The 14735-nt window shown below is 35.3% G+C and overlaps 1 protein-coding gene across 3 annotated transcripts in view; it reads right to left on the bottom strand.

The window, feature by feature from the left end:
• The window catches only part of Strn3 (striatin 3), an 86792-nt gene that overhangs the window by 22516 nt on the left and 49541 nt on the right, over positions 1-14735 (bottom strand). Inside the window, exons 8-9 of one of the 3 annotated variants that reach the window (XM_038337792.1) lie at positions 11680-11790; positions 1278-1418 (exon numbers count right to left, since the gene is read on the bottom strand). The exons of 1 other annotated variant lie outside the window; for it this stretch is intronic. In XM_038337792.1, the coding sequence (XP_038193720.1) occupies positions 1278-1418; positions 11680-11790 (252 nt within the window). The remainder of the gene's footprint in view (positions 1-1277; positions 1419-11679; positions 11791-14735) is intronic. One more of the 3 variants, XM_038337793.1, reaches the window with a different exon arrangement.

The following is a 14735-nucleotide window of genomic DNA, read 5'->3' as shown; positions in this document are numbered from 1 at the left end:
CACAACTATGAAAGCGACTAGTAACTTACTTTCTTTAAAAACAAAAAACACAGTCATACACTTGACAAACACACAGAGAAAGCTCTAAATCACCTTTTATGTAGAATCAGCCTATAGGCTTTCCCCCTAAAATGGTGTGAAACATTAAAAAGGGTTCATATCACTAATTTGACTTTGCCTTAAACTGCAAATTTTACAGTCTAAAATGTTAGTAAACTGTACTATAATAGTTGGGAAAAGAAGATCCCAAAGACAAAAATAAAAATATTAGAGCTGGTATCTCTATTTTAGAAAATAGTAAAAGTAAAAAGTTCAGTGGACATAGAAAAATGAATACATAAAAATTATTATTTTAATTTCCATTCTTTTGTATTACTTTACTGAGAGATCTTTTAAAATCCTTCCTTAAAATTTAATATGAATTAAAGAAAAAGGTATGAAGTCATAAACTGAGGAGAAATTGTTCAGTATCGCTGTAAGGAAAATATCTAGAAGAAATTAGAACAAACTGTATATAGAAATTTGAGACGGGCAAACAAATCCCTTTGTAGAGCAAGAAATGTAAGCATAAATAAAATAAATCTAAGTAAAATTATGAATGTTATCATATCTACATATTAAAGTAATTTGGTTTAAAAACTGAGATTATTTAGAAGTATATCTTCACCCAGAATTGTAAATTAGTCAACTAAATCCATGTATTTTTAGGTAAAAATCAGTTTCAAAATGCTTAAGTAGTATTTTCACCTTCTATGTACCTCTGGTTTAGACGGATTTTAGAAAACTTATTACTAGGCCACGAATCCTAGATACAAAGTTACAGAATGATGTTCCTTATTCTAGCTAGAATGATTAACAATTACATTTATTTTTAGGAATAATATTCATGTAAGATCCCCAACACACTGCCTAGCACTTCTACTAAGTGGTGGTTATTAACAGTTGTTACATTTAAACCACACTACTAAGAATTAGCTTTTCCTCACCTTATTATTTAAAGTTTAGTTTTAGAAATTGTTCTTTTCCTAATACTAGATTTTTAAGCTATAATTAGATTTAAGGAAGGCACAATGAACTGACCTACAATGGAAACAGCTACATCTAACATGAAAACAACAACAAATATAAAGAACTAGAAGCCATGTTTCATCCCTGAGCTTGCCCAAGGCCTCTAATGATCATGTGGGATGATATTTAGCATTTTACACAATGGCATATTTGTATATGGAGTTAAGGAACTCAGCAATACAAACAAACATGATAGCTAAATGCTGTACCTTCCTCTGCTCTTGCACCTTCATGATCAGTCATTCTAGGAGAGGCTGACCTAGACTGATTAATGACTCCTGAAGGGATGTGGGGCAGCTCATCATCTCCCAGATCAGCGATCATGTCGCAGAGTTTTGTCCTGTTGACCCCTGTAAATTAACGTCAGCAGTAGAGGTGCACTTAATAACTACCGCCTGACTGCTGGCAGCCTTAGTAAACCAATTTACTAACAAAACAGAATAATAAAAACTCCAAGTTATTAAAGCTATCATTTAAAAAACCATTTTCCAAAATACTCTGAAAACTTTTAAATATGTTGAAGAGCCACAATTTTGTGGCTCTTTGTGGAACACTGGATAGAACATAAACACTGTATTTGAAACATATTGTGGAGGGGGAGAAAGAAGGAAAACGTCTATAATTCAACTTGGAGTCTATAAACTCAGTCACAGAAAAATGCTATAACAACAATGGAAATTATTGGTATTTAAAACTAATATTTACTAATGCATAAAACATGGGCCTTTCAAATTAACTGTTCTTAAAGTCAAAGAAATACATACAAAATGACTTTTATAAGGGTGCAACAAACAATTAACTTTCCCTGCTGTTTTTTTGGATATTTTCCCATCATATTAATAAAAATTTGTCATTGACAATCCATCCCAATTTGTTAAATTTGTTTCTTAGAATTGATTACCTCAAAACTTCCCTTTTCCAAATTTGGAAATGGAGTTCTCCAGAAGTTTTTTAAAAGTCTTTAAAAAGTCAGCCCTGTCACAGGCCTTAAATTTAAAGTTTAATTTCAACTACTGCCTAGATAATTCAGACAAAAGACAGAGCCCAAAAGCTTTGGCAGTTATTCTTTAACTATAAATTTAGAAATAGCAGAATTAGTCATTTTGAGCCATATAGTACGAAAGCCTTTGTTTAAGTAAGTCAGGTATAGATATGCCGGGCGGTGGTGGCAGACACCTTTGACCCCAGCACTCTAGAGGCAGAGGAAGGCTGATCTCTGTGAGTTCCAGGTCAGCCTGGTCTACAAAGTGAGTTCCAGAATAGTCAGTATTGTTACACAGAGAAACCCTGTCTCGAGAAATAAAACAAGACGTCAGAAAATCAATTTAGAAAAAAAGCATTTTAAAAAATCAGCATAAGATAAAAGCAATTAGAATATATCGAAGGTTAAACATCATGACTTCATATTCACTAGCATGAACACTAATAACTAAATTAGAATTCTCTGTGATTAAAATCTCTGGCAGGTATTTGAGAATCAGTTAGTCTACATGAAATGTCATTTATCTGTGTATGAGAAAATAATGAGAATGAGAAGCAACTGAATGCCAAGATGTAATGGAAATAAGAGAAACTTTGCACATCATTTTATAGTAATTCCTAACTAAAACTAGTCACAAAACTCAGTTTTTCGATTGTGTGTAATAAACAATATCCTCTGAATTTTCCAAAAAGAACTATAAAGGAGAAACTCAGGATCACCTGAGTATTTTTTCCTCTGCCAGTAAAGCAATCATAAATTCTCACACACACTCTCCCCAAGACAGGCTTTCTCTGTGTAGCTTTTGGAGCCTGTCCTGGAACTTCTCTGTACACCAGAATGGCCTTGAACTCATAGAGATCCCCTGCCTCTGCCTTCCAAGTGCTGGGATTAAAGGTGTGTGCCATAACTACCTGGCATAAATTCTCTAACAAAACAAAAGTTGATTAAATATCCAACCAGTTAAATTCAATGTCAAAGAAAACAAAAATATTCTTTCTCATACATAACTCTTCTTTAAAACTTTCTAATTTGTATGATTAATACCACTATTAATTTGGTTTCAGTAGCTGAAATTCTGCAAGCAAATCTTGATAATCCTACAATTTATACAATAAAAGAGGAAAATCAGTTTTTTTACAAAAGAATTTTCCTTTAAATTGTTTTTCATATTAATCTTTTTCTCAACTTTTAACTGCTAACCAAGCCTCTCATCCTTATGGTTTATTGTAGTAGACTCAATTTTGTTTAAATTTTCAAGTCACACTTGCTTCCTATAAAATCTGAATACTACCCATTAAATTATGGCTCCCAAATTATCAGTTACTCTACTGCCTCCTTGCTCAGCAGTGCCAAGTGGCACTTAGACTTCTTGTACCAAGATTGCTAAAACTGTCTACTTAATCTTGTACATATTTCGTATAAATCCCTTAACTTTCCATAACGTGCAACGAAATTATTCTGCTCTGCATATTGCTATATTTGGTCATCTCCAATTCCTACACACACACACACACACACACATACACACACACACACACACACACACACACACACACACACTCCCTCTCTCTCTGCTATATTTGGTCGTATCTACCTTCTCCAGTTCTTAAATACAAACACACACACACAGAGAAGGGGGCAGGAAAGGGAGGGGGGAGGGGGGGGGGGGGGGGGGGGGGGGGAGGAGGGGGGGGGGGGGGGGAGGGAGGAGGGGAGGAGGGAGGGGGGGAAGAGGGGGGGGGGGGGAGAGGGAGGGAGGGAGGGAGGGAGGGAGGGAGGGAGGGAGATTGAGATTTGGTTATATCTGCCCTCTCCAATTCATACGCACACATGCATAGAGAACACACACATGGCATGGGAGGTCTCTATGTGTTGCTTTTATTGGTTAATGGATAAAAAAACTGCCTTGGCCTGTTGATAGTCAGAACTTAGATAGGTGGGGGAAACTAAATGGCATGCTGGGAAAAAGAAGACTGAGTCAGAGAGACGCCATGGATCCACCTCCGGTGATAGACACACTGAAATTTTGTTGGTAGGCCATGACCTCATGGTGATATACAGATTAATGGAGATGGGTTAAATTAGTATGTAAGAGTTAGCCAATAAGAAGCTAGAGGTAATGAACCAAGCAGTGATTTAATTAATACAATTTCAGTGTGTTTATTTCAGATCTAAGCTAGCCGGGCAGCCATGAGCCAAACAAGCAACCTCCTTACTAAACAGGCACAAAGCTAATTTAGCCATATATATCTGTTGTCTCCTATTCTCTCTCTCTCTCTCTCTCTCTCTCTCTCTCTCTCTCTCTCAAACACACACGCGCACACACACTGCTAAATTTGGTAATATCTGACCCCTCAAATTCACACATACATGCAATGTATACAACACTTACATACAGTGTAATCGGCCTATTCAAATTCTATGCATTTTTCTACCTAAATCTATTTCCTCTGCAAATATTTTATTGATTGTCCCTATAAACTCTTATTATGTGTCAGTGTGCCCTTAAAAACTGGTTCCACTAATATAATCTTATAAATAATTTTTTTAATAATAACAAAAAAATTTAAGGCTTTATTGTGTTAGAAAATGTATAAAAATAATTTTCTAAACAAGTAGACTTGGAGATACAGAATTGAGCAGAGATACATATTCAAGTCACTGCTTAAATTTAGGACCCAAAATTACATAATTAATATTATTTTTACATACTTACAGCTAAACATTAGTCTTTGAGTAGCACAGTGCCAAGTTTAGGAGAAGATGAAACTTCTCAGCTCTAATACTAGTTTCTCAAAAGCTGTCAAAAGATGAAAGCAGATTTCATAACCAGAAACCATAGTCTTTGCTCTACAAAGAGAGAATCTTTCAATTTCAGACTCAACAGTGTATTTAGTTAGGTACTGGGGACTGAACCTAAGGGCTTTTACATGCCACTGACTCTATGTTCACCCCTTCAAGTGCAAACTTAATGCACCTTCATATTCATCCTAAGCCTATCAAAGATGCTAAATTAATTTCACAATTTTAAATGATGACCAATAATGATAAAATTGGAGTAGTATTACTATGAGACTATTATGCCTAATGTTAATTCAAAGGCATAAAGGCTCACTAATTACTCAAAAACACAAACTGAGTCAGGCTTAGGATACACACCTGCAATTCTGGCACTAGAGAAGTTGAGGCAAAAGGATCAGGAGTTTGAGATAAACCTGGTCCAGACAGCCTAGATTACACAGTGAGTGCAGCTCTATCTCAAAAACAAAAAACAACAACAAAACCTCAGTTCTTAAATATTGCAGGAATTTAAAATAAAAATATTTTTCTCTGTGTGGTGACTTATACTTGTAAACCCAGCACTCTAGAGATGGAAACAGGAGAATCAAGAATTCAAGGCCAGACTGGGCTATAAGACTGTTTCAAAAGAGGAGAGGAGGGAGAAAAGGAGGCGGAACGACTGTGAATTATACAGAAATGTACACTCCTCTCAACAGACTGTAGCACAATGGAAACCATGACCTATTGTGTGACTGCTGTCATTTCCATCCAGTCACACACAACACATAAACTTCCTTCACACATCACTTTTATCAAGTCTAAAACTGACACTGTCACTGTCTCAAATGTGTCCTTTGCTAATCAACATTTTCTTCAGCAAAACTAATGGCTAGGGGGTAAACAGTTTTATTTTCTGACTATCATTATAGTTAAAATAAACCTTTCACATTGTTATAAATAATTTCCCTGTCAAGTCATACAAAAGTATCTCAACAAAAGGGTTGTGGGGTTTTTTTGTGGGTTTTTTTTTGGGGGGGGGGTGCCAAGAGCCTAAATTGAAACATTCAGTAGCCAGCTTTTATTCCTGATGTAGGTGCTAATATGGCCTCATACCATTGGTGGGGCTCAACTTCAAAATCTGACCTGACCTGCTAGGGGAACATTCAGGAAATGAGTCCTTCAGGCTACCTACCTTTAATTAAAAACCAAATAACAACAAGGTGTTTTTCACAACATGACACAGTTGTATTAAATAAATGAGACACTACAATATCAAAGAAAAATAACCAGAATGGCAAAGTGAGACTGTGGTTTTCAAAAGTGCACTGACTGGGAGGATCTTTCTGACAGGAGACAAAATGACTAAAATAAGAAAAGGTGGGAGGAAGTAACTGGGAGCAGAGGATTAAGTGGTCAGTTTAAAACTGTGACGTCAGATGTAGAGTGGGAGATGGAGGAGATGGAGCCAAGGTAAAGCCAGCTAGACAACGAAGAAAATGAGAAGGGATATGGGGGTGCAGTGGTGGGGGGACTAATATGAGATAAAAACTTGCCACTTGGTTTATTTTCTTAAGCTAGGATCAGGCAAGCTTTTGAGTTTGAGGCCAGCTTGGTCTACAGAGCAAGTTCTAGGATAGCCAGGACTACACTGAGAAACCCTATCCTTGGAAAACCAATAAACAAACAAACAAATAAATAATAAAGTGAACTTATGACAAGGAATTAAAATCATTTTACTGCCCCCACCTTGCAAGACTTTTATGCAAATATTCTAATCATCCTATTCTTAATTTATAATTGAATTTATATTAATTTAATTTATATAATCTAATCCTCTAATCTTAATTTATATAAAGGCTCTGCTATATTCTCCAATTAAAAAGGCTGACCCCAGGAGCTGGAGAGATGACTGCTCTTCCAAAGATCCTGAGTTCAATTCCCAGCAACCACATGGTGGCTGACAACCATCTGTAATGGGGCCTGGTGCCCTCTTCTGGCCTGCAGGCATACACACAGACAGAATATTGCATACATAATAAATAAGTATTAAATAAATAAAAATGCTTTAAAAAAAAAAAAGAGGCCGACCCCTTCCCCACTTCATTTACTATGACTCAGTTCTTTGAAGTCTAGTCAATTAAGTAAGACTTCAGCTGAAGCCCAGCTGATGGGGAAAAGATAGAGTTGCCAGTAGCACTGGAATAAAAACCAAGTATACTTCCTGTCTCGGTGAGTTTTGTTGAGTTCTGTTCTTCAGAAAGCCTTCTTGACCAAGAGTAAAGCTGGCTTGTCCAGATACTTTACTAGCAATGGTTGTGATCTCTTTCTTTGCAAGCCTGAACTTATTTCTAACATTACTATACATGAGATTAACTAGAAAAAGTAAAACAAGTTGTTCTATTAAATAACCAAGATTGCAAATATATAGAGAGTCTAAAGATGCAACAAATCTGAGGCGGATTTCATAGAGCCCAGGCTGGTCTCAAGCTTTCTATGCCGCTGAACTTCTAACCATCTTGTCTCCCTGCCCCCGAAAGCTGGGAATACAAACATACACTACCACACTATGCTTTATGTGGTACTGGGGACAGAACTCAAGGCTCCACGCAAGCTAGGACAAGCACTCCACAAACAGAATTACATTCTCAGCACAGTTTTATGTTCTCAATTCAACACAAATTTTACGTGGCACAAGAATAACAACTGGCTGTAAGAATAAGGACAGCAAGAATTACTCTCATATTAAAGGGGAATGATAATGAAGTTTCACTCTTCTTGTTTAAAGACAAAGAACAAAGGAAATCTTCTTTTATTTATTTATTATGTATACAATATTCTGTCTGTGTGTATTACTTCAGGCCAGAAGAGGGCACCAGACCTCATGACAGATGGTTGTCAGCCACCATGTGGTTGCTGGGAATTGAACTCAGGACCTTTGGAAGAGGAGGCAATGCTCTTAACCTCTGAGCCATCTCTCCAGCCCCAAAGGAAATCTTTAAAAGATTTTTATATTTTAAATAAAGTTTCTAGATTTTGGATGTGAAATAAACAAGTATAAACACTTCAAATGCTACAAACTATATGACGTTTAATCATGATCAATTTACACAGCTTTACTGAACTAATGCATGTAGCAAAAAAGAAAACGGAGAATGTCAAAAGCTAGAAAAATTCTTAAAATTGAGAATTTTTAAAAAAGATTTATTTATTCACTAAGTATAATGTTCTGTCTGCATGTGTGCCTGCAGAAGATGCCGCCACGTCACGTATCATTACAGATGGCTGTGAGTCACCATGTGGTTGCTGGGAATTGAACTCAGGACTCTGGAGGAGATCTGGAAGTGCTCTCAACCACTTAGCCATCTCTTCAGCCCTTTTATATTTTTTTTGTTCCTTTTCTGTCTTGTTTTGTAGATAGGGTTTCACTGTATAGCCCTGGCTGTTTAGGAAATTAGAGATCCACCTGTCTCTGTTTCCGGAATGCTGGTATTAAAGGCATGGACCACCACTGTCAGGCTGAAATTGAGGTTTTTATTTATTTATTTGTTTGTTTGCTTGCTTGCTTGTTTTAGTTTTTCAACATAGGGTTTCTCTATAGCTTTGGAGCCTGTCCTGACACTTGCTATCTAGGCCAGGCTGGCCTTGAACTCATAGAGATCCACCTGCCTCTTGTCTCTCAAGTACTGGGATTAAAGGCGTGCGCTACCACCATCTGGTGAAATTGAGATTTTAAAAACGAATAAAAAATTGTTTTCCTCATTCTCATGTGTAAGCCACTATACCTAGTTCTTTTCTGAAACTGTGAATTTTATGTATGTTGTTACCACAATGGAAAGCTGACCAGCAAGTATCTACATATGTGTGTATATTTAAAACATACCTACAATATACAGCACTGGGTATTTACTGGGGTCTTGAAATATCCTCTAGCTAGGACACTACTGTTTTTCCTTAAATTTCATCTACAAGAAAGATTCCTACTGAACTCTAAATTTATTGGTTATTAATTTATAATTCCATGATGGAAATGGGTAAGTAATTTCTATTAATTTCCTAAGACACCCTCTGTTGCAAGCCTAATTCCTATGTCCCCTTACATAATCGTAAATGCTGATGTTTACATAAATATTTAAAAATCAGAAACAACTTTAAAGTTTAACTAATAGACCAGGTTAAATGCACGAAAATGAAATATTGTTCAAGTACCAAAAATTTAGATTTTAGAAACTAAGAAACTTTAAGGGCTAAGGATGTAGCTCAGCAGTAAAGCATTTCCATGTGTAAAACCTAAGGTTCAGTGCTCAACATGGTCAAAAACCAAAGTCCACCTCCTGTAAGGTTTTACACTCGATGGGGAAGGTGGCACACATGTATAATCTTAGCACTAGACTGAAGAATATAGAGGCAAAAGAAATACAAGTTTGATGGCAGCTTGGGGTAGATTGAGGCCTTACCTCAAAACAAAACTCACTTAAGGGAAGCCTACAACCAAGCTCTTGGGTACATCCTCCTTTATTTCTGGGCACCTCCCTTTCTCTTAAATCTTACCTCTTGTAAAATCTCAACTTTATGTCTAAATGTATATAATGTCTAAATATCAGCAAAACAAAAAACTAATAAATTAAAATACATATGACAGATATTCTTGTTGGAAAATATAAAAGGCTTATACATAAAATTATTTCAAAATTTTAGGAAAACATTGTTACATGCAAATATTAAATGCAGTTAATTTCTGACAAACAGTAATGGTTAAATTTCACTTTGTCTTTACATTCAAAACCTTTAAACAAAATAAATTAAAAAAAAGTCTCACTATATAGGTAGCTAAGTTGGTCTATAGCCAAGGCTGGCCTTGAATTTAAAATGCTCTTGTTTGGGGCTTCTAAATGCTAGGATTACAGGCACATACACTCAAGAAGCAGAGGCAAAAAGATCTCTGTGAATTTGAGGCTAGCCTGGTCTACATAGTGGGAGGGAGGAAAGAAGGGAGGAAAGAAAGGTAGGTTAGAAAATAAGTATACCAGTAAAAAAAAGGGGGGGGGGATACTTCTATATTACTTTAAAAGCAACATTAAAACTTTTATATTAGGTCAGTACATGGCATATGTAAAATAACCTCTAGGTTTTTTTTAATAAGCTATTTCATTTATTTCATTATTAGTTTTTTTTGTGTTTTTTTTTTAAGACAGGATAGCTCTGACTGTCCTGAACTAGCTCTCTGTAGACCAGGCTGGCCTTGAACTCCCGAGTACTAGGATTAAAGGAGAGTAAACTGAAGTCAACCACGCAATAGAGCTTTCATACTCAACATGTACACATTAGAGGTAAATGATGCTAAAACTCAACACAGCCCCTCTTAATGCTTTTAAATATAAGTAATTCATAACACAGTCTGAATCGTCCTAACAATAGCTTGTCCTTTTATTCAAATGCACTAACACAAGCTAGCACAAAGTTATAGAAGAAAACTGGCAAGTTACTTAGTGGTAAAGCACTTGGCTTGCCTAGCAAGCATAAAGCTTTGGAGAGAGGGAAGTGAGGAGAAAGGAAGGAGGGAGGAACTAACAGGTGAAATTCTCAAAACTCTAGTTAACTCCATAATAAATAAAATTACTAAAGAACTCCATTGTTGAAGAAAAAGTGGTTTCTGATAGGCCTGCCATTTTATAAGCTAGTGTGTCTGTCACCAGAAAAAGGAACAGGGAGAATGCCTTTGTCTCAATCTTTGTTATGTACTACTTTTCTCCCTGACACTCTTATTACTTTATTCTTTTTAGTTTTTATTTTATTTATTTGAGACAGGTTTTCACTATGCAACCTTGGCTGGCCTAGAGCTCCCCAGGTAGATCAGGAAGGCCTTGAACTCAGAGAGATCTGCCTGCCTCCACTTTGCCTTGTGAGTGCTAGGATTAAAGGTATGTGTCACTATGCCTGGCAAGATTTATTTATTTTTATGTGTATGGATATTTCTCCTGCATGTATGTATGCTTGTGTATCATGTAGATGGAGTACCGCTAAGGCCAGAAATGGGCACCAAACCCTCTGGGATTCAATCGGTAGCTGGCTGTTAGCTGCCCTGTATGTGGGTACCAAACCAGGTCCTCTGCAAGAACAGTGAATACTCCTGATACAGTAAAAGAGAAAAAAGTTCGACTAGAAGTCAACAGCCAATTCAAAATGAAAATTTTTCAAAAACAATTTCTAAGTCTCTCCTTTCAGTATCACCAGTATGAGGATTCTCCCTGGATGCTCTGAAGTGTGATTCACAAAATAGAAAGTTACTTCTCTGAGAGGTTCTACAGTGAGAACACTCAAAAACAGACAACTATGCACCAAATAACCCTCATTATCACCACTTTATGCACCACTGGCCTTTGCTGAGTGGTGTATTCAAGAAAATATGCAGAAAAAGAAACATGTGGCCACTAATTATCATTGGATTATAACCAAAAAGCAAAAGCCAGGGGAAGTCATTTCCTACCCACTGTGCTTCAGGTTCCCCAAACAAATAAACGCTGGTTATGGGTTAGAAATACCTTTAAATATCTATGTGTGGAAAATAGTATTTGTACTCCCTTCTGAGCAAATTTCAATTATTTTGAATACCAAAGACAATACTCCTTTTAACTTCATAAATCTTTAAATTTTGAAAATCTTTTCACCTTTATCTTACATATTTAAAGTAAGTTTCTACTTGACCAATAACACATCCAAAATTTTAATTATACAACAGACAAAGTTTAAAGTTAGTTGCTCCCTTTATGACACAAAAAATAAAATTTAATCAAAAAACTTTTTCTTAATATCAGCATACAAAAATGATAATAGTCATAATCTGCACTTACTCTTCACCCCTTTCTTCCCCTTTCGTTCCTTCTTGTACTGTTCCTTCAGTTTACTTATTAGTACCTGGTCTACATCCCAAACCTCAGCAGTTGGGGAGAGGTCATCTTTATCTACATGCAGCATATTATTAAAAGAAAAAAATCAGCAGTTGGCAATGCAAGCTATTGGCAGTAAACTGTTAAAGCTTTACATCATCATAATAAAATATTGCAATAGCATATACTCAAGACACTTTAAAGGTGCAGTCTCAGTTTGTAGTTCCCAACTCAACTAAATGTCCTTAAGTTACTAAGCACTTAATATCATACACAGGTAAACAATACTTCATTTTTATGTGTCACAAATTTGAGGAATATTCTTTCATCAGTGGACTAACATTAGAAATCTAATATTAAAAAATAGATCACTGCATCTTTAGAAAAATGTTAATAAGTATTCAGCCAGCATCATATAAGCAAACAAATGAATTGCATGCAAATTCATAATAAAATGCAAGCTATAAATGTCAGTGCCATTTCATTGATGAAATTAGTCATGCATTCCTGTCACACTAGTTCTGCATGCACAGGATAACTGTATGATAGAAAGGCATTCTAATCCAATGTAATGTACATAGTTCCCAAATACAATGTCTCAAATAATTCACACAAAGCATTCAAAGAACACCACCTCTGTCTCCACCCCCTCCCAACAGTTCAACATTTCATTACCTTTTTCCACTGGACTACAACTAAAGATTAGCAAAATAACAGAATAAAAATAAAACAAATAAGAAAATTCAAATTCCACTGAAGTCTTGATTTGAGCTGAATTTTTTTGAGGGAAAACAGTGACAAGCACAAAGAGTTAAAACACACATTCCTTTATACTTGATACTATCGTTCTTGTGTGTGTTTTCAGCAATATTTAAGTAAATACTTATGCCTGGTGGGGAAAGTCTACTCATAATAAACTAGAGAAATCTTAAAAAGACAGTATAAAAATGCTTTTCTTAGAACTATTTTACTACTTGAGGGTTTTCATTCATTTAGTTTTAAGGCAATCTTATTATTACTAAATTTAACAGTTACAGACTATTTTAGAGTCCTCTTAATAAATAAAAATTATACCCACTGAGTTTTTAAATAAATTATACTGAATAATAAGATTTTAGTTGTAAATTGTGTTAACTAAGCATATGATGTTTCTCAAGGTCTCGAAAGCTCCCTAGGCCACCCGTACTCATGGAAAGGCCTTCCTGCACCTCTAGATTGATGTGTAAAGCAAGCCTAACAAGATCTCTTGTTAGAACAGCAGAGAGAAGAAATTCAAAGAGCTCCTGTACCTCGGTTCTCTTCTACAATTGTTATGCCTTTGTTATACCATCACAAGTAGTTGGTATGTGAAAAGATTTTAATTTGCTAAATTCTGGTGCTTGAAACTAACTTACTGAAAATTAGTATCTTTATGATTAGTATTGTCAAATCTTCCATTGTAGCAGTTTTTTAATATTTACTTAAGAGAAAATGAATTTTTAATATACTCTAATCATAAGGTTTCCTGAAAACTAGGCTCTATCAAGAATCCTGTTCATTTACTGAATAATGTGAACATAGTAACATGACCTGAATCATTTTAATTTATCTCTTTTGTTTGAGGACAGGGTCTTAGAACACAGCACCAGCTAGTCCAGACTCATCATCCTCTTGTCTCAGACTGGCTGTGGTTATGGGCTCACACCTCAAGACCACCTCATATAGTCATCTTAATGAAACCAATGATTCCTGTTGTCTATTACTTACATTAGGACAAATTAGCACAACCTAAAAGTAGTATGTTTTACAGCCACAGATTTTATTTAAACAAAAACAAAAACAAAAAAACCTTAAGACTTAAGTGGCACAAAACCTTACACAGGAAAAAAAACCAAATTATAATGACCAATTTTCTAAGTCTGTGCAGCAAAAATGAAGCTGTGAATGGCTGTAAGTACAGCAGTAAAGAGTAGAGCAAAAAAGCTAAATAAATAAATAGAATAGAATAAAAAAAAAACGAAAATTACCTGCAAGATAACTTCAAATCTAGAAAGCAAAAGCAAACTAAGGCGGTGCAAAGAACAGGTTGGTGGATGCATATGTGCACAAACCATCCTGGAGCTTGCCTGGTAAGTAACAGATGGTTTGATATTGCTTATAAGAAATAACTAATAGCAAAAGGGAAGAGGCAGGGTAATCTACATATTAATCCTGTTTAAAAAGTCTAGGAGGGGATACCAAGAAATGAAGTTGAATCAATTATGGGAACCTTTTTTTTTTTCTAAAAGAAAATACAAGCATGTACAAAAAAGTTGATTCCAAACAATGTGAAACCACAAAACCATGACATTCCATTATGGTAATTCTGATTGCCAAAGCAAAATTATACAAACCTATTAACCATAGCATAAATTTTTAAATAGTTTCACTTTATGAAAATAACACTTTATGCCTTGTCTATAAATATCAATATTCAGATATTAATTACATTTTGTAATCCTAATAATTCCAAAGATCATATTTTTAAAAAGTTGAAGAAAATAAGTGAATATTCTTAAAATGCCATATATCTCCAAGAGAAAAAGGCAAATAATGACATACCAGCTAGTTCTTGTAATTATGTGAAGAACATAAAATTAAACTATATTATCTAATTAGATAACAGTGTTAGAACAAGACTTAGAAGCTTCCTTTAGAAGCAATGGTTTCTGGAGTATGTTCAAGACTTTCATTGCAATTTAAAAACCTTCCTATTTAAAAATCATTAAAACTTGAGCAAATGAATTAAAAATAAGGCAGTGTTTTACATGCATGCTCTTAAGTTTCAAAAAAAATAAACATGATAGCTGTTGAATAGACAAATTTTAGAAACACTGCAATGCCCTTTTTGCTTTTATACAGAAATTACTTGCTCAAAGTTCCAGTCTCTTTGGGTACTAAAAGGCTTTCCTAGTTATTTCCAGGAAATTTAAAAAAGAATAAAGGTCAAGTAGTGGTAGGTAAATTTGTCACTCACAGATCAAGTCCTCTTTAAAACTATG

The sequence above is a fragment of the Arvicola amphibius genome, chromosome 7, assembly GCF_903992535.2.
Source record: "Arvicola amphibius chromosome 7, mArvAmp1.2, whole genome shotgun sequence".
Taxonomy (NCBI): Eukaryota; Metazoa; Chordata; class Mammalia; order Rodentia; family Cricetidae; genus Arvicola; species Arvicola amphibius.
This window is presented reverse-complemented; position numbering and strand designations above follow the sequence as displayed.